Source organism: Mauremys mutica, chromosome 12, assembly GCF_020497125.1.
Source record: "Mauremys mutica isolate MM-2020 ecotype Southern chromosome 12, ASM2049712v1, whole genome shotgun sequence".
Classification (NCBI taxonomy): domain Eukaryota; kingdom Metazoa; phylum Chordata; order Testudines; family Geoemydidae; genus Mauremys; species Mauremys mutica.
In genome coordinates, this window is record NC_059083.1 from 53368098 (window position 1) to 53392733 (window position 24636).

At 48.1% G+C, this 24636-nt stretch overlaps 1 protein-coding gene across 1 annotated transcript; it reads left to right on the forward strand.

The window, feature by feature from the left end:
* Window positions 1–297: 297 nt before the first annotated feature.
* Window positions 298–20329, forward strand: TRIM7 (tripartite motif containing 7). Its single transcript, XM_044981274.1, has 7 exons — window positions 298–760; window positions 2165–2260; window positions 7027–7257; window positions 8898–8920; window positions 11452–11567; window positions 13684–13719; window positions 18992–20329. Exons 1-7 carry the CDS (start codon window positions 344–346, stop codon window positions 19504–19506), a joined length of 1434 nt encoding a protein of 477 aa, XP_044837209.1. The 5' UTR covers window positions 298–343; the 3' UTR covers window positions 19507–20329.
* The last annotated feature ends 4307 nt before the right edge of the window (window positions 20330–24636 follow it).

Here is a 24636-nt window from a genome sequence, read left to right on the forward strand (position 1 = left end):
CTAGGGAGCGATGACATTCAGCTCTAGATCTAGCTCTGGAATTCAGATCTGGAGTGGAATCCCATCCTCTTCCAACCTCCTATTGCTAAGAATGATCAAGCCCAGATCCAGAACACGGATCTGGAGTTTGTGGGGGTCGGGCATCTCTCTGCCTATGTTTTCCATCTGAGTCTCCTCTGCTGGCTGCAGCCCTGATGAGTGACTCATTACCAGTTTAAGAAATTTGACACTGCAGATATGACCCTGTGACACCAGCTGGTCTCAGAATGGGAACACCCACATCCCATTCACTGCCAAGCATGCATTAAAGTGAAATCAGTTCCTGATCTCAGGGGAAAGAGCCATGGCTGCTGTCTTCCTCCCTGGGAACCTCCAAGATGAGGCGACTTGTTCAGTCTGCCTAGAGTTCTTCAAAGACCCTGTGTCCATAGAATGCGGCCACAACTTTTGCCGAGCCTGCATCACCAAGAGCTGGAGAGGCCTGGAGATGGATTTCCCCTGCCCTCAGTGCCGGGAGATCTTCCAGCAGAAGAACTTCAGGCCCAACAGGCAGCTGGCCAACATGTGCGAGATCATCAGCCAGTTTGCAGTACCTGGGGCGAAAGAGGCTCCGGAGGAGGGGCTCTGTGAGAAACACAGGGAAGCGTTCAAACTCTTCTGCAAGGATGATCAGAGGTCGATCTGCGTGGTGTGCGACAGATCCCGGGAGCACCGGCCTCACACTGTGGTGCCCGTAGAGGAGGCTGCTCAGGAGTACAAGGTATCTGTCTGTCTGTCTATCGTCAGATCTGTATGTCTATCTATATTTGTATTTATCAAGTCTCCCTCTCCCCCCTCTATCATCTACATCCCCCACTGTGTCTATCCAGCTGCACCAGTGGCTCTCAACCAGGAGTACACAAACCCCTGGGGGTATGCAGAGGTCTTCCAAGGGGTACATCAACTTGTCTAGCAATTTGTCTAGTTTTACAACAGGCTACATAAAAAGCACTAGCAAAGTCAGTGCAAACTAAAATTTCCTACAGACAGTGACCCGTTTATACTGCTGTATATACTGTACACTGAAATGTCAGTACAATATTTATATTCCAGTCGATTCATTTTATAATTATATGATAAAAATGAGAAAGTCAGCAATTGTTCAGTAATAGTGAGGCTGTGACACTTTTGTATTTTTACCTCTGATTTTGTAAGCAAGTCGTTTTTAAGCGAGGTGAAACTTGGGGGCAATGCAAGACAAATCAGCCTCCTGAAAGGGGTACAGTGGTCTGGAAAGGTTGAGAGTCACTGATTTACGCCATGAAAGCACATGGCAATCACCTAGTTCAGAGGTTTTCCACAGAGCACTCTTCTTTGGGGAGCTGGCACATCATAAACTACCGGTTTCTCCATTTTCTCCAGCTGCACTAAAAGACATCTAAAAATACACAAAATACTTTCCTAATATTACCTTTCTGTGTGAGCAATTGCTGTGGCAGCTACCAGGATGTTATGTGATTGCAAATGGGGAGGGGAGTTGTAGGATCATAAGTCCAGAAGACAATCTCTCTTGTCAAGATATTGTACATACTATGGGAAAGCTGGAGAATGCTAGGCTTTCTTAATTATATTGAATTTAAGCCGTGTGACTGAAGGAGCCTGACGCTACAAACACTTACTTACTCAGTTGCCTTGTTAGAAAACAAAGGGTTAAATGAGCAAGAGTCTCCTGATCTATTTTTGACAAGGGAGAATTCCCAAGGATGAATAAGGTCTTTTGCAGACACTGATTCTCCTGAGCCGGGGCTAAGTTTTCTATTTATGTCTTCAGTGAAGATGATTAAAATGGAATTTACAGCTGATAAATGCAGCAGTATTGTGTGTATGAGAATGTTCTCTCATGTATATATGAGTGCATATGTGTGTGCGAGTTTCTTCTGTGAGTGTACATGAACATATATGACTGCGCTCCTTCTCTGTGTCTGTCTGTTTGTATGTATGCATGTCTGCCTCTTTTTGTGTGCGAACACGATCGTTTCATTTGTATGAATGTGTTTGTGTGAGTAACCCTGAGTTTCTTCTGTTGTGTTGTCTCTGTGCACTGAGAACAAAATACACCAACACAATAAGACCCCAACAAAAACAAATAATAATAATCAAACAGAATGTTTCCCTTTGTCCCTAGGAACAAATTAAAAGCCATTTGGATTTCCTGAAGAAAGAGAGACAAGAATTGCTGGAATTTAAATCAAAGGATGATAAGAAAAGCCAAGAGCTACTGGTGGGTGCCTGCTATTAATGACAAAATAGCAGTGAGTTAGGAGCCTATCTCTTATTGACATTTATGTCTGCACGGTGGTAAACTTGAGTCGTCTTAGTGTGTAACACTGCATTCCCATCAGGGATGCTGGAACAGATGGGACCAGGGGGCCACAGGCCCACACTTTTTACTGGCTGTAAGGGTGAGCGACAGCAGGAGGGGGCAGAGAGGAGCCAGCACGGGGAAGGGGGAAGGGGCAGTGCACGGGCTGGACCTTGGGGGAATTGGCGGCATGAAGGGGCTCGGGGAGAAGGGGCAGTGCAGGGGTGGTGCCTCGGGGGTGGCATGCAGCAGGGGGCAGAGACGCGGTTCTGGCACCTGTAGCCCCCCACCATTTTTAGAGTGTGTCAAAGTTAGACTCAGGACTCACAGTTTGTCAGACCACTCTGTTTTATTAGCACAGCGCTCTGCTAATAACACCCAGATAATATGAGCACCATGCAGACACAAACTATCTTATTTATACAGATAAAAGGGCGAGAACTTAACAAGATATCAAAGGAAGCAGAATCTGATAAGTTTACCTGGGCTAGGCATGCATAGCTTATTTCCTTACTAACTATTACTGATCTTCTGTTAATGTTTCGCCATTAGCTTAAGTGGACTCATTGTTTATGCCTAATGTTTCTTTTCCTGACACCTGTATTTCAACATTTCTTATTTCTGCGTAAAGGTATATACAGCATTTCTGTAATCCATTCTTATTTTTACAATATAATTCATTCTACTTTCACAGGCGCTTCCGCTGCTCCTGATTCCCATTGGGTTATTACAGAGATACTTGTCATAGAAATACTAAAACTGGCCTAAAATCTGAAAAGGGACTTGTGATTTTTGATGCTTCACCCCTCCTCCCCCCTCCCCTTTTTTGCCCTTGCCCTATTTAAGACACCTTAGAGTCATGGAGCCCTAGATTTTAGAGGCCAGTCTGACCTCCTGCATAACAGACCCAGAGCCCCCCACCCAGTAATTTCTGCAACAAGCCCATTTTCCCAGTTTGAGCCAAAGCACGGCTTTTAGAAAGACAGCCAATCTCTATTTAAAGACTTCAGGGATGGAGAAGCCACCACATCTGGTGCTTAATTTGTGCCAGTGCCGAGCCCTGACACTTATTGCCTTGGTAATTCATAACCCCAGCACTTCTGGGCTTGTTGCTTCAGTTATGAATGTAAGAAAATTGCTTGAGCCCTGGCACCTCTTTCATTACAAAATTAAGCACTGACCACATGCCTGTGGGAGTTGTTCTGAAGGTTAATTACCCAGTCAAAAATGTGCCCCTCATTTCTAGTATGAGTTAAAGGGGCTTAGTTTTCAGGGGGTGTGAGCTCAGCACTTTCTGAAATCCTTGACTCTTTGTAGTGTCTCAAACTGGGCCGTTCAAAATGGAACAACCCCCCCCCCCCCAATCATCGATTGCATTTGAGAATTTAGGGCAGCAGCAACAACAGAGAGATTTTCCAGTGCAACAGTAAGGTAGTTCTTGTCTAGTCAAAGTGCCACACAACTACATAGCAAGCAGTGCAAAATGCTATTTAAGTCAACATTTATTGACTGCTGGCTCTGGCCTCCCGCTGAATCACCATCTGTTGTCTTGGTAGAAGGAAAGGGGAGCTGTTGATAACTTGAAAAGCTCCTCTGGTGCTGAGCAAATACAGAGGCGATGAACCTGTGTAACTTTGGTGAGAGCTATGCAAATTGCCACAGGGCTGGATCAAACCCCATGTTCCCATTCCTCTGTCACTGGTCACGCCCCACTGAGCCTCATGTGTCCTGATCATCCTCAGAGACCTCGAGTACCATGCAAACTTCTACACAGATTTACAGTTTCCCCTGCTTAGTATTATATCAGCCTGCTCCATTCAAGATTGAGGGGGGATGGGGTGTGAGAGGAGGATGTCACAAGGGAGTGGAACATAAATGCTTGATTTAGAGAAAACAAACAATGGGAGGGGGAGGGGAATCCAGATTTAACTGGGAAAATTCATGCAGCCCAAATCTAGGTGAAAGGAGAGAAAGAACCTAGGGGAAGTTTTTGACCATACATTGCATTAAAGCAATACATTTCATTCCTTATCCTCTGCTGCTATCTAGTGCCCATTTCATGTCAATCCTTCAAAGCTAAAGTTTGTTGCCCTTCCCCCTTCTGTTTATTATCTTGCTATTATTAATTACTGATTATTATTATTATTACAGTTCCTAGGAGCCCCTGTCATGGACCAAGACTCAATTGTGCTAGGCACTGTACTAACACACAACTAAAAGTCCCTGCCCCAGGAGTACTTTCTCCCTGCTAATCAAACAGTATTGTAGTGGCTTGTAAGTGAAGACATACCCTTAGCCTGCAGAGTAGAAGTAATCTGGGACAGCCACAGGGCTGGCAGGGGAGAGGCTGACAGGCAGAATTCTGCCATTCATTGGTTGATAGCCTGGAATGACAATGACAGCAGCCAGTCAGGTAAAGTTATTCCCAGCTGAACCTGGACTATGACTGCCTGCCAGTTTGCAGCTAGAACGCAGCTCAAAAATAGCACTTCCAAGTTGTCCGAAAGTTTTGGATGTCCCCCCAGGCCATTCAGATGAAAGGGAGAGTATTGCACACTAAAACCGGTGAGACTCATCATAGAATCATGAGAGCTGGCAACACTGGTTAATAATTCTCATGACATTTCATCCCTAGCCAAAGGCCAGGCTGGCAGATGGTTAGATAACTGTCCCAGCAATTATTTTTGTGCCTTGTGGCCGGGGTCACCTAACCACTCTTGTCTAACCAGTTTGCCTGGTCTTTCTCCTGGCTTTCTGTATGACTGGATATCCCAGAGCACATTGTTCCACACTGTGTTAGCATCTGAGCACTTTATGCCCTGCTGAGTCACATACATATTTGTCCATAATACACCGATACAAGCACAGCCATGCTGTGTGATGGCTGTACGTGCACAAACGCACTTCAACCCCAGTGGTGTGGTGATAAAACCACCGTGTGCACACAACCAGCAGCCACAGGCATAGGCACCAACTCCAGGGGTGCTCCAGAGGGAGGAGTGGGGATGGGACCCATTCAGGGGAGGGGGTGGAACTGGGCAGGAAGAGGCCAGGCGGGGGTAGGGGTTGGGGAAGGGGTGGAGTAGGGGCAGGGCCTGGGGCTGAGCAAGGGTTCAGCACCCTCGGGGACAGGTGAAAGGTGGCACCTGTGGCCACAGGCCCTAGTCTTTGCACCATCTCCCAGTCTGCCCCTTAAAGTAGCAGAAGGGCCCCATCAACATCTGTAGAGCCATCACCGCATGTCCCTTCTCAAAACTCCCCTCTTCTGGACGCGTACAGAAAGGCACACCCACATTTGACACCCTGTCGCTCCCTCCCCATTTGCTGGTCTCATCCATCCGCCTCTTCCATTTTGCCTCTTAGGGAGCATCTAAAACTACAAAATGAAGTTGGCCTAACTTACGTCAGTGTACAGTCGCTACAGTAATTACATCACTTGGGTGTGTTTACACTCTGCTCCTTGTGTCGGTAGTGCAGGTCCTCACCGGGATCGCTTGCACAGATTGTACTGTTACTGTGGGGCGGCTTCTGAAGGTCATTAACAATCGATGTAAGCAATGCAGTGTCTACACTGACACTGCGTTGACCTAACTACATCCACATTGACTTTACACCTCTTGTGGAGGTGGAGTTATTAAGTCAGTGAAGTGGGTGAGTTATGTCAGCGAGAGCGAAATTTTAGTGTAGACACTCACTGAGTTGGGTTGACACAAGGTGCTTTGCGTTGACCTAACTCTGTAGTATAGACCAGGGCTTAGTTTTTAAGCTCTTTGGGCCTTGAAATGCACCCTCAATATATGAATGATGTAGTCAATATGCAGTTAGTTGGTTGGAACTGGGTTAAATGAGAGTGTAACTAACTAGTTGTGTGAATTTACTTATAGTTCAGAGAGGGCAAGAGGCGGAAATTCACCCATGTTCTTCACAAGTTTATAGGCAATCTAAGGTTCTTATCAGCCCACCATTACCATAATACCTAAACACCTCATCGTCTTTAATGTTTTCATCCTCACAGCATTCCTGTGAGGCAGGGTTGTGCTACTACCCCATTTTACAGATGGAGAACAGAGGCCCAGAAAGACAAAAGCCTGAGCCAAAGCCCACCGAAGTGCATGGAAAGACTCCCATTGACTGTAACAGGTTTAGGGTCAGACCCTCAGGCAGGAGTGCTGGAAGCTTCCTAGAAGTGTGGAGGGGGGACACCGGTGCCTGAACCATAGCCCTGCCCCTCACTCTGCCCCTTCCCCGGGGCCCCGCATCTGCACCACCTCTTCCCCCCGAGACCCCGCCCTTGCACCACCTCATCCTCTTGAGATCTCACCCCCTGCTCGCTTCTCTCTGCCTCCTCCCCCCGTCGCTTGCCCTTAAGGCAGGTAAAAAGTGGGAGGGCTAGCTTATTTATTTAAGATATGCTCTAGTAACAAAAGGAATTATTTTGGGGGGTGAGTTCTAAATCCTGTGTTATTCAGGAGGTCACATTAGATGATCTCAACAGTCCCTTCTGGCACCGGACTCTATGGAAATTTGGGGGTTTTGGTTGAATTGGTATTAGTCAGTGGAAATCTAGCAAAAATGTCTGGCTAGCTCTATTCACTACTTCATGCTGCCATTGCATTCAGTGATGTACAATCCATCAAACGAGTTTACTGACCTGCCCTCTACCTGGTCATTTATTTTTGTTGAAGAAAACTATAGAGTTGGAGCGGCAGACGCTCATCTCTGAATTCGAGGGTCTGCGCCAGTTTCTGCATGACCAGGAACATCTCCTCCTGGGCCAGCTGGAGAAGATGGAGAAGGGCATCGCCAAGAAGCAGAATGAGAACCTCAGCGAGCTCTCCAAGGAGATTTCACTCCTCAATCAACTGATAACAGACTTGAAAGAGAAAATCCAACAGCCAGTGCTTGAGTTGCTCAAGGTAAGGCTGGGGCCAGGAGCTCTTGGACATGGAAGGAGAAAGCCTTTACCCATCAGCATCACAAAAATAAGACACCTCAATAATGGTGGCCATTACCCCCCCCCCCACCAAATACATGCATAAATAAAAATGAATGGCCGGGTGTGGGGCGTGGATGGGAATTTGGATTTGAAAAATGTCCAACCAGCTCTACTTCTGAATGATGGCTGCATTCAAAACTATTGGGATTGGTACACAAAAGAGAGTGCATTATGGGGGAATTCATCCCTGCCGCTCCATGTTATTTCTTTTAGCCCAAGCAGCTAGTTAAAACATTCATGGCCTTGCGGGTTGTTCCAGCTGGGAGGAGAAATCAGTGGTGGAGTCAGAGACTTTTCATGCAATCTAGTTCATTTACAAGTCCTGAACACAGGAGGACACAAACAATAGACGATCTCATATCTCCAACCCTCCTTTAGCTAGCACCACATCGTGATTGTCCAGGGTGTATCTGTAGTGTCTCTTCCAGCCTGTTCCTATGTGGTTCACTCACTCACCATCACCCAGTAACCAGCCCATATGGTTCTAATTCCTGGGCAAACTTGCATATCCCTATATTTTAAATGGGGACCTGCAATAAATGAGCTTATGTGTATTTTGCAGGTATTTGACATTCTCCCTTAGCTTCAATGACATTTTGCCCAAACCACAACCCTCCACTGAAGCACTGGTTGGAGGATTTCAGTGGTATCTTGTGTTGGGCCCTATGCACAAGGGTTCATTTCATCCATAGGGCCAAATCCACAGCTGGGTGAAAATCGGCACAGATCCATTGAAGTCACCTGTGCTGATAGACACACGGGATGGGTATCTGGCCCTCAGCAATTATAAAATGTAAGGAATGAGGGGAATGTCTCATCTGGAATGATCAATGTGGGAATGTCAGTGTAGGCATAGGCACTGACTCAGCGGGTGCTCCGGGGCTCAAGCACCTACAGTAAAAAATAGGAGGTGCTCAGAACCCATGGTCCGTGCCCCACCAGCGCTCGGCCTCTTTTCCGGTGGCCCTACCTGTGCTGCACCTCTTCCCCGGGGGCCCCTCTCCACTTCCTCGCCCCCCATCACTCACCCTTAAGGGAGGAGGGCGCAGAAAGGAGCAAGCAGCAGGGCAGGAGGCACTTGGGTCAGGGGTGGAGAGGAGCGAGTGGCAAGTGGGTGGGAGGAGTGTCAGGGGAGGAGGTGAGAAGGAGCAGGTGAGAGGTGCTCGGGGAGAGGACAGAGAAGAGCGAGCAGTGGGTGGGCAGCGACAGCCTTGGGGGAGGGGCAGAGCAAGGGCTGAAGGAGACGGAGTGGACGGGTGGCTTTTGGGGAAGAGGCCAAGCAGGAGTGGGGACTCAGGGCAGAGCAAGGGTGGAGCACCCACCAGCAAAAAGAAAGCGCCAGAGTGTAGGGACTTGATTTTGACCATGACGGGGATTGAGCCATGGTCTTTCAGAGCTAAAAGCACAAGTTTGAAGTTAAGGATAAGGACTCATACACAGCAGCGCTCAGAGGCTTGTGATTGGTGGGTAGCCTACAGAATGGGTGGGAACGAAGCACACACCCTGTCCAGTGAGTGACACGAATGCAAGGGAGTATCTCTTTCTTTCCCCCACTTCTAGGATGTGACGAGCATCTTGAACAGGTACGGAGCTGCGTTTTTACCCTTCCTCATGCTTTTCTCACGAGTGCTGCTGAACGGTCAGTGTTAGCCCTTCAGAGATAATAAGAGACACTTGGGCACACTGGGACAGAAAGGGCGCCTGCCACTCCACACACACCCTGGGCCCCTTCTAGCTTCTTCTGTGGAAATTTAGAAACCCTCAGAAACTCTCAGATCTCCTTTTTCTACCAGGGAGCTCAGTCAAGCACCAGATTGAAAACTGGAGACTGGAGTCCTGCTTTTATTTATCTGTGTAACATGCAACTCACTCTTTACGTATCCCATGAGCACCATTTATGTCAGTAGTTCCCAACCTGTGGGGCATGGAGGAACGTTTGTGTGTGTGTGTGTGGGGCAGCCGTGGGGGAGCACCACCCAGCTCCACTCCACCCCCCAGCTCTGATCAGGCCCCGCTCCCAGCCCCAGCCCTGCCCCCAGCCATTCTCTGCCCCAGACCTGCCCCCAATTGTGGCCCCAGCCTCGGCCCCCTTACCTCTGCTCACGTCTTACCCCTGTCCATGTCCCCCCCTCCACTGGAAGCTGTGGCCCTGCTCCCAGCCCTAGAAAGTTTGAGGACCACTGATCTAAACCCTTAGGATGAAATTCATCTTGGCACAGTGGCTCAGACATGGTGCGGAGCAGTGGCTCAGACAAGGTGCGGCGCACCACCACTTAAGCCCCACTTATAGCCTGATCCAAGGCCCTTTGATATCACTGGGCATCTTTACAGTGACTTCGATGGCCATTCTCTCAAGACCTTGATGTGGGACTCCAGTGTTGCATAGTTCCATCAGCAGGCCCCTGGCACTGAGATGGATTTTACCCAGGGTCAGTGACAGCCTTCCCCACCAAGGTAACATAACCCTGCCCTGAAGTATGGCACAATGGCCAGGACGCTAGTGGAGGACTTTGAAATTCTGGGGTTAAGTCCTTGCTCTGCTAGAGACTTCTTGAGGGATATCGGACAAGTCTCTTAGGGTACGTCCACACGGCAAAGAAAAGCCTATGGCTGACCTGTGCCAGCTGACTCGGGTGCAACGAAGTTGGGCTCCTGCTTGTTGTTAAAGGAGGCAGTTTGGCCTAGTGAGCCAAGCATTAGATGGGGCTTCAGCAGACATGCCAAACCCACCAAAAATATGCAGAAATAGGGCTTGTTTTTGGCTTAATTGGCTTGTGAGTTGCTTGTTGGCTGGTTTGGGCTTGTAGCTTGTTTGGCTTGTAGCTTGTTGTATCTTATTGCTTCTTCGTTTTTTTGGTTTTTTTTGATCGGCTCCCAGCAAGCAGGAGCAGGGGCAGGGGTGCACAGTGGGCCCACCACAGTCCCAGACTCCACACTGTGGGGATCTAGTCACATAGAGTGTTGGGGTTCTTAGGGATTGGCTTGTTTTGGCCTTGTTTTGAAATGGGATTAGCTTGATTTTTGGTTTATTGCAAAAGCCGGGGTGTTTATTTACCGTGTGAAAGTTGGCAACTGTGGGCTTCAGGAGATGTGGGTTCTATTCCTGGCTGTGCCGGTGACTACAGGTGGGGATGATGGGCAAGTCACTTCCCTGATCTGAGCCTCAGTTTCCCCCTCTGTGAATGGGGATCATGATACTGATGTCCTTTGAAGTCTACTGATGAGAAGAGCTACGTATAATTAAAAGAAGGGGACAGCTCCCTCTCCTTTCTCTGGCTTGGGTCAGCAGTCCACTCCCCTCCTCTTTGGCTGGCATGGGGAAATTTCCCTCTCCTGTTTCAATCTATGTTATACAGTACTCGAGTAGGTCCCACTCAAAGGGTCAGAAGAAGGGTTGGTCTCCTTGGACTGTTCGGTCCTTTAGCTCTGGGCTGAGTCCTCCAATTGTGGTGATAAATAATTAAAAACAAACCAAGACATTAACAGAAAGGGCTTGAGCGTCTTCTCCCCGTGCAGGCATATCCCCTCATCCACCTGGAGGGGCACTGCAGCACTGTCCATGCTTCTCCTGGCCCCCTGAGTGGTTGGGGATCTGTCCATGATGAGCCGATGGGAAGAGGAGAGGGTAGGGCACTGATTCAATGCCCAGTTAGGTTAATTGGATTCTTTCCATTGACATCAATGGATCACATCCAAGCAGTGGAGAGGATGTGAGGACAGGCGTGCGAAGTCCATGGTTTACTACACATGCTCCCCTGAGAAATAAGTGAGATAGATAGAGCATGTGGGGATAGATAAATCTTGACAAATACTACACATTGAATTCTTTATTTGCAGAATATTGTCATTTTTTTTCCAGTGAACATATTCAGCTAGCACTATAGCTGGAGAAATACTATTAATCAACACCACTGCAGTCTGACTAGCACAGTTTTGTGGCAGAAGACATAAGTGGGGCTTAAAATTTGCGCTGGCCCTTCTGCCCGAGGGGTGAATTTCAACCTCAAGCGCTAACACAAAACAAATTGGATATTTTGGTGAATATTTTTGTGAGCATTGGAGCAGCTCTATAGACCATCATCATAATATAGAACAATTTCCGTTTTTTCTTCAGAAGCAATGGTCTGAAGTTTCAGAAGCCGGTTCCTGTCTCTTCTGATATGAAAAGCTCTATCAGCAATTTCTCTCTCAAGACTGTTGTCCTCAAGGGAGTGTTAAAGAAATTCAAAGGTGAGTGGAAGCAAAACCTCTAGTTTAAAATATACTTGGCCTTCAGCAATGTTTTCTATGGATTTTAGTGTTAAAGAGGTCCCTGATATGTTCAGTGCCCAAGGGAAAAGATAATCATTCTTTGCGCACGTCTTGTTTAGCCTTTTTGTTAACAGATCATTGCACCAACCAAGAACAGCCAGTAGATGGTGCTACGAGATTTCAAAAGCGTGAGAAATTAGTGAAACTGAAAACAACAGGGCCTTTCTTCCATGAAAATCTCATGAGATGAAATTCACTCCTGAACCGAGGGCCTTTGCCTCTGAAGCCTGGTTTTGAGGTTTTAAGTGGTGCCTAGACCTCTGCAGAAGGGGGAATTTCACCGGCTGACTTCAGTGGACAATTTGCTTGACTAAGAACCAAAAATAGGAACAAGGCCCAATAACATTAGAGAAGCTCTGCAGAGCTCTATGACTACAAGACAGACCCGTGGGACAGAATTTGAGAGAGCCATTAAACATTAAGGCCAGTTGAGAAGTGACTGGCAATGGTAATATTAAAATGATTTTTCACTCATTATTGACAGCCAAAAACAGTCTGTTAGCTAAGGGTGACTCCGCTGAGTATGCAGGCTCTTCTCAAGTGGAAAGCAACAAGGTGGAGTTCCCAAGGTTGCCAGTGCTTGTCATTTTTATCACCAGTCTGCTGACACTGGGCATTGTGCTCAAAGCCCCAGCTTCCCAGAGTCAGCCTATTTCATGAGACTCTCCGCTGTCATGTTTTTAAAAAGGAAGTTTCTAGACTATGTGGTTGCTCAGAAAAGCTTGAGAACATGGCCCAAGAGTGTAGCCTAAAGTGTCAGAAACCAGACAGCATAGAAAAATAATAAGAAAAGTATTAATATTTAAGCCAATCTCATGATTTTTGGGGGTGGTGCTGACTCATGATTTTTGAGTGCTAGGGATTGGCCATCCTGGGTGGCGTGTATAAGAGGCCAGTGGGGGCTAAGCCTCCCCAAGAAAGGCCAGCCATGCAGGGTCGAAATGCTGTGGATGTGGTGCAGATCACCCCGCCAGAGGCACGCCAGCCAGTCGCCACCTTTGGAGCACCAGAAGTGAAGCTCCATAGAAGTGGGGGGTGGAGCCTGGACTCCACTCTGCCCCCACTCCACCTCTTCCCCTGAGGTTCTGCCCCCACCTATTGCTCACTTCTCCCCACCTCTTCCCCCTCTGTTGCTCGCTTAGGGCAGGAAAAAATGCTGGGGGTTTGCCCCATGACCCCATGGTGGCCCACCCCCTTTTCCAGGAATGGAGTGGGCAGAAAGGATCGAGCGGCAGAGGAGAAATGGAGCGGCGTGAGTGGTGGATGGGAAGATTTCAAGGGAGGGGGCGGAGAGGCACTAGCAGGGGACGGGGAGAGCCTTGAGAGAAGGGGCTGAGTGGGAGCAGGGCCTGGGGAGGAGTGGGAGTGGAGCGCGGGAGGTACCTCGGGGTAAGGAGGCTGAGCGGAGGCGGGCCTCAGGATGGATCAGGCGGGCGAGGCCATGGTCCGCAGGTGCTTGCGCCCAGACTCTCCAAATGCGGGAGTCACACGCTGCCAGTGTTGGCTATGCTGAATTCCTCCCACCCCTAAGTGACTTACTTATGCTGATCTAACCCCCCACATACATAGCGCTATGTTGATGGGACACCTTCTCCCACCGACATCACTACTGCCTCTCAGGGACATGGATTAACTATGTCGATGGGAGAGCTCTCTCTCGTCGGCATCGGAGCCTCTTCACTTAAGCACCTAAGCAGCTGCATCAGTAGAGCTGCGGTAGATGCAGTTTTTTAAGTGTAGACCTGCCCTAGCACTGTCTACACTGGGGGTCAGGTCAATAGATCTATGTCTCTGTGGAATTTCCACACCCCTGAGGGACGTAGCTATGCTGAAGCAAGATGCGGTGTTGTAAGTGTAGACCTGCACTTAGTGATGTTACTTGAGGTTAAGATTGTCCAGCCCTTAGTCATGTTACTGGGAACCTACCCACAGGAGCAGTCCTGTTGAAATGGCAATGTTCTTCTGAATGCAGGTTCCTTACTGATCCTCACTGGTATATCAGCATTGGCACTAACTGACTTTCTTCTTCTTTCAGAGACTCTGCAGGATGAACTGGGAAAAGGTGAAAAAGGTAAAAGGAATGTAGTCTTTACATTGTGGTTGTAATTTACACAGGTGCCAACTTTCTTCTTTCCGGGTGGGTGCTCCAACTCACTCTGCCCCGAGGCCCCACCCCCAACCCGCCCTTTCTCTCAAGGCCCCACCCTTGCTCTGTCTCTTCCTGCCCCCACTCCGCTCCCTCGCCCCAGCGCCTCCTGCCCATGGCTGAACTGCTGATCGGCAGAGCTCACAAAACAGCTGACTGGCGGGTGGCTAGTGGGTGCTAAACCCACCATTTTTTTTCCACCCTGGAGCACCCATGGAGTTGGCACCTACAGGTTTTCGTGGAAGAAAAATGACAATTTAAATGTTCTTCTCTCTCGATGGTTTCCCAATGCGGTTGGCTTAGGGTTGGTCTACACTAAAAAGTGAAGTTGACCCAGCTGTGTCGCTCAGGAGTGGAAAAAAAATCCACACCCCATAGTGACAAAGTTAAGCCAACCTAATTCTCCAGGTAGACTGTGCTAGGTCAACAGAAGAATGCTTTTGTTGACCTAGCTGCCTCTTGAGGTGGTGGATTACCCACTCTGATGGGAACTCCTCTCGTTAGCATAGGTAGTGTCTATAGTGAAGCACTACAGTGGCCCAGCTGCAGCTGTAGCATTTCAAATGTAGACAAGCCCTCAGTTCAAGAGTCAAAAGATGGGTTATCTCACTGAGGCTCCACAAGTCAAGCTGGGGCCTTTCTGCCTGTTACACACACCAGCCTGCAGCTTGCAATGGAAAGCACAGAGATTTTAACTTACACTGGTTTCATCCAATCCCCTCTGGCTTGGTTTCTCAGGCATTTCAAACAGCAAATTAAGGTCCCAATTTTGCCAAATTTACACTGAGCTCTGGTCTAGAAAGTTTGACTGGCATAGCTATGTCAGAAATGTGAAAAAAAATCATACCTCTAATGGGTATCCTGTAGAACTTCAGAGTTATGAACACCAGAGCTGCGAACTGACCAGTCAACTACACACCTCATTTGGAACCGGAAGTACGCCATCAGGGAACAACAGAGATCAAAAAAAAAAAGAAAGAAAAGCAAATACAGGACAGTACTGCATTAAACGTAAACTACTAATAAATAAATAAATGGAAAGCAGCATTTTTCTTCAGCATAGTAAAGTTTCAAAGCTGTATTAAGTCAGTGTTCAGTTGTAAACTTTTGAAAGAACCATAATGTTTTGTTTAGAGCAGGGGTTCTCAAACTTCATTGTCCTGCAACCCCCTTCTGACAACAAAAATCACTACATGGCCCCAGGAGCAGGGACCGAACCCTGAGCCCTCACAAGTCCCACCGCCCTGGGCGTGGTGGCAAAGCCGAAGCTTGAGGGCTTCAGCCCCAGGTGGGGGGCCTGTAACCTGAGCCCCACCAGCCAGGGCTGAAGATAGGGTGACCAGATGTCCCAATTTTATAGGGACAGTCCTGATATTTGGTTTTTTTTCTTATATAGGCTCCTATTACCCCCAACCCCCTGTCCTGATTTTTCACACTTGCTGTCCAGTCACCCTAGCTGAAGATCTGGGGCTTTGGCTTGGGCCCCAGGCCACAGCAAGTCTAACGACCACTCTAGCGACCCCATTAAAACAGGCTCGCAAACCACTTTGGGATCCTGACCCACAGTTTGAAAACCGTTGGTTTAGAATTATGAACCTTTCAGAGTTATGAACAACCTCCATTCCTGAGGCGTTCGTAACTCTGAGGTTCTACTGTATCTGTGCTGGTAACAGCCCTTGTGTAAATGTAATTATACCAGCAAAAATATCTTGCTGGTACAGCTTATTCCATTCAGGGAACTGGTTTAAGCTATACCAGCAAAAGAACTCAGCTGCATCTCCACTATGATTAGCTATGCTGCTATACTTTACTGAGAGCAAACCCTTTTAAGTGTAAACAAGACCACATTGGGCCTTTACTCCATGAGAAATCAAGAGAGCACATTGTGAAGAGGGGACTGATCCAAAGCAAATGGCTGTCCAATTTTCTTTTCAACAGGTTTTAGATCAGACACTAAGTTATAATTCACGGCAATGTTGTCAACTCTCACAATCTTATCACGTTTCATGATAGCTGATGTTTTATTTAAAGCCCCAGTGCCAGGAATCATGGGATTCGAGAGAATCTCAGCTTTCATTTTTTTAAAAAAAGAATAAGTTCCCAGCCCTGTTGTCTGTGGAAAGATTGGAAAAATGTGACCGGAGGGCATCCCAAAGGCTCAGAAACCAGCCAACAAATAACTGCACATTTCTCATTGTTTTTTTAAAACCTTGTGATTTTTGAACATTTGGGGTTCACAAACTTGCAAGGGGTAAAATCCACCCAAGTGCAGAAAACATACGAATGGCCATACTGGGTCAGACCAAAGATCCGTCTAGCCTAGTATCCTGTCTTCCAACAGTGGCCAATGCCTAGTGCAGCGAAGGGAATGACAAGAACGGGTAATCATCAAGTGATCCATCCCCTGTCACCCATTCCCAGCTTCTGGCAAACAGAGGCTAGGGACACCATCCCTGCCCATCCTGGCTAAGAGCCATTGATGGATTTATCCTCCAAGAACTTATCTAGTTCTTTTTTGAACCCTGTTATAGTCTTGGCCTTCACAACATCCTCTGGCAAGGAGTTCCACATGTTGACTGTGTGTTGTGTGATGAAATACTTCCTTTTGTTTGTTTTAAACTTGCTGCCTATTAGTTTCATTTGTTAATGCCTAGTTCTTGTGTTATGAGAAGGAGTAAATAACAGTACATGGCCCACCCACCATGCTAGTCCTACTCAAGGCCTATTATGGAGGCCTAAGCTTGAGATAAATGATCCCTAGGCCTTGTAGTGATCTCTGAAAGGTGTGAATTTCAATAGGAGGGGCAGAATCAAGACTGCAATCATTTTTTTTAAGTGCATAAAATCAATATTACCCTTTAAATGAATGCAAGTGATTTCATGGCTCAGATATTTTGGGGCTACACCCTCTGCCTAATGCAGACACTCTCTGTTCACAAACAGGCCTTTCACCCTCACTCTGTTCTAGGCCACATCACTTTCACAGTTGCCGTGCCACCAGCTTTCACACCCATCTCTGTGGTACTGCCACAAAGTCTTGGCCTTTTGCAGGCACAGCTGAGGGCCTGAGCAAAGCCCCAGAGGTCCTAAGCTGAGGTTTTCAAGCCTGGATGCCTAAAGTGGGGCTCCTCAATTCATAATTGGGCAGCTAGATCTCTAAGAGCCTTGTTTTCAGAAGTGCTGAGCAGCCACAAATCCAACTGAAGCCAATGGGAGTGGTCGGATCTGGACAGCCAGAGCTGAACACTCTTACATTTGAAGCAATTTTGGGGAGGCAAAACTGGGCCAATGGGCATAAAACCATGGGGCAAAAGCTGGCCTCTATTGGAGTCAATGGCAGTTTTGTAACTGACTTCAGTGGGTCCAAGGTTTCGTCCATGAGGATGAAGATGGAGCCTATTTAAGTTCATTGGGAAATTTCAGGCCCTTTTTTGTGGTATTGAAAAGCTGGGATTTTCAGTGACGCATAAGGGAATTTAGGCTTTGGAAGCCAAATTCCTGATGCTCCTAAAACCCCATATTCTGTTTGCCAAAAACTGGGATGATTGCCTGTTCTGTTCATTCCCTCTGGGACACTTGGCATTGGCCACTGTTGGAAGACAGGCTACTGGGCTAGATGGGCCTTTGGTCTGACTCAGTACGGCCGTTCTTAAATTCTTATGTTAACATGACTTGACAGTTCATGGAAGGCAGCTGTATCGCTTGAGAACATGCCATTTTCGCCTTACAACTTTGCTGCCTAGAGTCACAATTTGAGGTGATTTAGGGTGCGTCTGCACAGCAACTAGACACTTGTGGCAGGCCTGTGCCAGACGACTCAGGCTAGCGGGGCTTGGGCTGCGGGGCTGTTCCATTGCTGTGTAGACATCTGTGCTTGGGCGGGAGTCTGGGCTCTAGGACCCTGTGAAGTGGGAGGATTCCAGAACCAGCCCAAGGCCAGAAATCTACTCAGCAATGAAACAGGCCCCCCAAAGCCAACTCAGCTGGCATGGGCCAGCCATGGGTTTTGTGCTGTGTGGACATACCCTTAAGCTACCTGATTGTTTTAAGCCTGACTTTGTGAATAAAACATCATTTTATCTACCCTCTTCCTTAAGACCCATCTGAATCCAATCTGAGGTACGGAAATATGTTTAGGCCAAGATTTTCAACACTGACTGGTAGGTATTCTAAGGATACTCAATTTTTAAGAGGTTCTGGTTTTTAGAAGATGGGGTGTCAAGCACCTTATGTGTCTCACATTGAGCACCTAAATACATATGTGGCCTCATTTTTAGACGTGCTGAGCCACCACAAATCTAACTGAAGCCAGTGGAAGCTGCGAATTCAGATATGAACCATGTTAACTGGTTTGGACTGGAGGCTCCAGGTCTCGCTTGTTCTTAGGCCCCTCCCAGAAAATGGAGGCACCCCAATTTTGAAAAACTTGACCTAAGTATCAGTTGCTTTTTATTACAGCAGAACCCTTGTTTTACAAATTAACTGGGGATTGAGGCGTTCATAACATTGAAAAGTTCATAAAAATGCATCTCGCAAAAGGACAGTGCAGGACGGTGTGTAAGATGCAACAGGGGGCACTTTGTTGCTTACTTCTAGTCCTTCAAACCACAGCAAAGTGATTTCCAGTGCACTGAAGGCATCAGAATGTGAAGGAACAAGGACAAGCTCTTCACTGACATCACCGTCATGATGGGGTTTCCTCCTTCTACCCTCACTGGGAAAAATGGTCATTCATAAAATCAATCGTAGTTTCCGAGTTACCGGCGTGTGCTCGATCCCCGTTCCGCCCCATACCCCACCCCATTCCACCAAGCCTCTTCCCCACCTCTTCCTGCCCCGCCCCACCTCTTCCTGCCCCCACTCCTCCCCCTCGCTCCGAGCGCTTCCTGCATGCTGCAGAACAGCTTATCCGTGGCAGGCGGGAGGCACTGGGAGGGAGGGGCTGATGGGAGGGGCTGCCGGCAGGCAGGGGGCACTGTGGGAAGGGGGTGGCATTGACCCATGGGGCTGCCAGTGGGTGCAGAGCAGCTACTGTTTTTTTTTCTGTGGGTGCTCCAGTCCTGGAGATCCGTGGAGTCAGCACCTATGAAATCAAGTTTCTAGTGCAGATATAAAATTGCTAATCATTTGTATGGGGTTTGCATCGTTTCGCCTTCTATTGGTAATTCTACATTGTTGTTCTTATTATTATCCACAGAGGACCTGACTCTGGATCCGGATACAGCCAACCAGCTGCTCATCCTATCCACAGATCTCAAGAGTGTGAGGATGGGATGCCGAAAACAGGAGCTGCCTGACAACCCCAAGCGATTTGACACTAACTCCCGGGTCCTGGCTTTGGAAGGATTCAAGTCAGGGAGGCATTACTGGGAGGTGGAAGTGGGGGCCTCAGATGGCTGGGCTTTTGGGGTGGCCAGAGAGTCGGTGAGGAGGAAAGGTCTGACTCAGTTTTCCCCCGAGGAGGGGATCTGGGCAGTGCAGCAAAACGGAGGGCGCTACTGGGCTGTCACCTCCCCTCAACGCACCCCGCTTTGCATCGGTGAGAGGCTCAGTAAGGTCCGGGTTTACCTAGACTATGAAGGGGAAGAAGTGTCGTTCTACAACGCTGAGAACATGCAGCACATGTTTACCTTTAATGTTGCCTTCAATGAGAGGGTGTTCCCCCTCTTTTCCGTCTGCTCCACAATCACCTACATTAAACTGTGTCCCTGAAACCTGCAAAACAATTCACTGAAGACTTGCCCAGGTGCCCCTCACAGAAAAAGCAGCCAGAAACCATGAAGATGAGCATGGCATTAATGCAATAGCAAGGCAGTTAGCTAGCTAGCCTAGGCAGTTGCTTGTGTTTTCACGATCGGGTCATCTAACCCTGACCAGAACAGGTCCAGACAACGTGGTAGTTAAAGCAACAGTAGTTGGTCTACATTTGCAATCCATGAGATTGGGCCGAAAGCTCCTTAAAATCAATAAACAGACTCCAGTTGACTTAAGTGGGCTTTGGATCAGGCCCCAGGGTGGGTGCAATGAGGGGAGATTTTCAGAAAACTGTCAGTGTAGACAAAGATTATCAGCAGGGCAAAAGCAATATGACCGGGTCTAAGGACTTGTAAATTTGTTTAAGCCAAACCAATTTAAATAAGGATTACTCTGCTTTAAATGCATCTACATTGAGGTTTTACTCTAGTCTAACAAGATCAATCGTAAATCCATATAGTTAAACTGTTGCAACTTTTCTAATACAAGCCAGGTCTAACGCTGCTGGAAACAGCTGAGCCTTGTCTAAACTACAGCTTCCATCACTGGAGCAGCACCAGTCCAGCAATTGCTTAACAGTTTCCCTATAGTAGTGGAGGCCTTAGTGAGAGCCTATGATTGTTGAAGGCTAGATGCTAGTCCTATTTGTGTGACCCGTGCACCTCTTCTGTATCTCTTGATGTGTAAATTGTTTGAAAGTCAATGGCAAATAATTCTTTGCATGATGGGGCTTGGAAACTCACTGATTGTCAAAAGGCCTCATAGTAGAAATAAAATCTGAAGGCAGTCTATGAATGTTTATTTTGCTTTCATTTGATATTATTCAGAATTGGCCTCTTGTATTTTCCATACAATCAAGTCAAGCCCAGGCCCAAGGAACTGGACTTAAATGGGATGAAAGTGATATTTCGGTCTTGTGCGGGCTTTCTTTAGTGGGGGGAATATCTCTCATAATTTATTTTTATTAGAAGCCCCCAGACTTAGGTATTTATACAGGAAAACTTCAGCACGGTGGGAAGTTCTGTCTGGAAAACACCTTGTTATGTTGTAACCTTATAGAGACTAACAATCCATTGAATCTGAAAACCTGAGTAATGAGTCTCATGCAAATAGACTTTCCTCAGTATTTCAGGCTCTAAGACAGGTTGAAAATACCCCTAGGAGCATAAGGGAGGATCGTGAAGTTATAAGAACACTAGCATGTAATGAAAGAGACATGGCATCCATTATCTGCTCTGCTACAAACTCCTCTTGTGAGCTTGGACCACTCAATCTATCTGTGTTCCTGTTCCCAATCTGTAAAGAGGCAATAATACTGAACTCTTTGCAGTGGTGCTCTGTGGATAAATATGGTGATGATTGAGAGGAATTTGGATACTATATTAATGGGGACCATATATGACAGATAGGGGATGTGACAAAGTTCCTCCTCTACCTTGGTGGGTCCTGCGTTTATTGGCAGATTTGCTCACCTCAGCGATCTTCCCCGCAGTCTGGGTCAGCTCCTCCTGTGTCTGATCAGGAGTTGGGAGGTTTGGGGGGAACCCGGGCCCGCCCTCTACTCTGGGTTCCAGCCCAGGGCCCTGTGGATTGCAGCTGTCTATAGTGCCTCCTGTAACAGCTGCATGACAGCTACAACTCACTGGGCTACTTCCCTATGGCCTCCTCCAAACACCTTCTTTATCCTCACCACAGGACCTTCCTCCTGGTGTCTGATAACGCTTGTACTCCTTAGTCCTCCAGCAGCACACCCTTACCCTCACCCTCTCACTCTCAGCTCCTTGCGCCTCTTGCTCCCAGCTCCTCACACGCACTTCCTCTCCTCTGGCTCCCCTCCACCTGACGGGAGTGAGCTCCTTTTTAAACCCAGGTGCCCTGATTAGCCTGCCTTCATTGGCTGCAGGTGTTCTAATCAGCCTGTCAGCCTTAATTGGTTCTAGTAGGTTCCTGATTACTCTAGTGCAGCCCCTGCTCTGGTCACTCAGGGAACAGAAAAATACTTGTCCAGTGACCAGTATATTTGCCAGACTCCTGTACCCCACTGGTTTGAGTCTGTCACAGGGAATATTACCTTTCATAGTATTTCTGTGGTTGTTAAACTGGTGCTAGCTAGAGCCAAGAAGAGCAGAGATGAATGAAAATTACGGAGGTGGGGAATGGTATTAATTTCAATTTTTGGTCCCTCAGAAAAGCGTTATTCAGGTTTATCTTGAGTGATCAGCATGATATAAAATCCTAAATGAATCTGACAGAGTATATTTCTTCTCATTATTGCACAGTGTAGAAATGCAAGTGCACACCATGAAGGATGCCATTGATTAAACCATGCATATGTAGCAAACATCTAGTCACAGGCAGTATTGGGTATGGGTTAGAAAAGGGGAGTGGGAAACAGGATCCTGGATTCCTTCCTGGCTATCACAATGACATAATCTCTCACCAATTAATGCATTTAATGTATTTAATACATTCCTTAATAAAAGCTTGCTTAGTGCTTTGGGAAAAAAAGTAAAGTGCCAAGCAATTAATATGATGACATATGATCTGCTGTACTTGTTGTGTGCAAATAAAGTCCAGAGAACACACAACGTGCCAAACTATTAATTTCCACTTCTGGGGAGATATTTTTAACTTAACCAACCTTCAGGGTGCAAAACACACTCAGTGCAGCAGCTTGTAGCATTTCCACTTATTTTTTCCAAGGAAAGACCCAGCTGGTGGGCCGACTGCAACTGGCTTAAGTCCCTTTTCTTGTTTCTTTCTTAAAGCTGGCTGAAGAGCGTGGAGGAAGATCCAACAAATGCTTTTTATGTGTATTTAGGTGCCAAGATCACTCTCCGTATATTTCCATCAACTCCTGGTGAATAAGGATACGTTTCCTTGGGTTTGGAACATTGATAGCAATCTGAGCAAAACACGGGTCAAAAGATCATCATCATCATCCTGTATTAGAGAGATTAAGAACTTAACTAAAAACCAAAATAAGAACAAGGCCCAATAACCTTAGAGCAGCTCTGTGACTACAGAGAGACATATGGGACAGAATTGGACAAAGTCATTCAAAACAAAGGCCAATTGAGAAGAGACTGGCAATGATAATGTTTACAATGATTTTACACTCATTACTGACATCCAGAAAGTCTATTAGCGAAGGGTGAATCCACTGAGCATTCAAGCTCTTCTCAAGTGGAAAACAATGAGTTGGAGTTCCCAAGGTTGCCAGTGCTTGTGATCTTATCACTAGTCTGCTGATACTGGCAAAGGTGCTGACTCCATGGGTCCTCTGGGGCTGGAGCATCCACAGGGAAAAATTAGTGGGTGCTTTGCACCCACCAGCAGCCAAGATCCCCTCCCCCCACCTCCTCCTCTGCCACCTCCTCCCCTGAGTGTGCCATGTCCCCACACCTCTGCCTACCTCCCAGCGCTTCCCACCCTGCTGCTGCCCCCCGGGAGAGGTGGGAAGGAGCGAGAACGTGGTGTGCTCAGGGGAGGAGGTGGGGAAGAGGTGAGGGCCGGGGTGAGGATTTGGGGAAGGAGTCAGAATAGGGGCAGGGAGGGTGCGGAGTTGGGGCGGGGACTTTGGGGAAGGGGTTGGAATGGGGTCGGGACAGGGGTGGGAGGGGCATGGCAGGGGCCGGGCCTCATGGAAGGGGTGGAGTCTGGGTGGGGCCAGGGGCAGAGGCAGGTCGAGCACCCACTGGCGGAAGCAGAAATCGGCGCCTATACATACTGCGTATTGTGCCAAAGCCCAGCTACCTGCCCAGAGTCACCCCGAGCAGGTAGCTGTCATTTTCTTTAAAAGGAAGTTTCTAGACTGAGAGCTAAAACCGTGCTGGAGAGGACCCTGAAGGATGCCACCTGTTGGCAGTATAAGGAAAACCTGAGATGGAAGCCAGAGCAGGGCAAGGCCTTCAAAGTGACATGCAACTGGGACGCCAGTAACCAGTTCCTCCCTCGAGGCAGCTTCACCTGATTTGCTAGCTGGAGATTCATCAATAGGGCCCAGCTCAATTGTGATCCGCTGAAGGGAGCAGTCCGCCAGGGGAATGGGGACAAGCCATGCAGAGTGTGCGGCTATACGAAGGCAAGGCACTGGACTGCTATGGAGAGAAACCGGAAGTATCTTCTGTATGACTGATTGCATGTTGGAGCTAGTTATGGGAGAGCAGAAAAGAGCATTGGGGCTACGGTATAGCACTTGCATATATTGTACTGACACGCTTTATCTCAACCTGTGTATTATGTAATTTTAACATTAGCTTTAATAACATTTTTATATGTGTTCTTACCAGTTTAATTACTGAGGCAGAAAGTGCACTTTGTAGAAGACTCGACCTCCAAGACCACCCAACAGGACCTTGCCCCCAGAAGCTCTCACCAGGGCTGGCTTAAGGCTGATTCAACCAATTCCCCTGAGTTGGGCCCCGCCCCTAAGAGGGCCCTGCACCCAAGCACCAGTACTGCATACTGACAAGAGCCGGTGCGCTGTACTGGGCTGGCCTGGCTTCCCTAGGGGGCAATTTAAAGGGCCTGGGGCTCCCAGCAGGGACTGGAGCCCCTGGCCCTTTAAATTGCCACCAGAGCCCCACTGCTGGAGCCCTGGGGTAGGGCTGTGGGGCTCTGGGGACTATTTAAAAAGTCCAGGGCTCCCATTGCTTCTACTGCCCTGGCCCTTTAAATAGCCGCTGGAGCCCCACCGCTTCCCCAGGGCTCCCGTGGCTATTTAAAGGGCCGAGGCGGTGAAAGCAGGGGAGCCCCAGCCCTTTAAATAGCCCCCAGAGCCCTGGGCTGCTGCTGCTACCCTGGAGGGGGAGGGATGAGGTGGGCTGTACCCACCGTACCCACCCCCTGCCCTGCCTGCACCAGCCCCTGCCTGCAGCCAACCCCTGTCTTCAGCCAGCCCCGCTCCCCCTGCCCTGTCTCCAGCCAGCCTGCACCCCCTGTCCTGCCTGCACCAACCCCACACCCCCTGCCCTGTTTACAGCCAATCCCTGCCGCACCCCCGTGCCTGAAGCCAGCCAGTCCCGCACTCCTCTGTCTCCAGCCCCGCCAACCCATGCCGCACCCCCCTGCAGCCCTGCCTGAAGC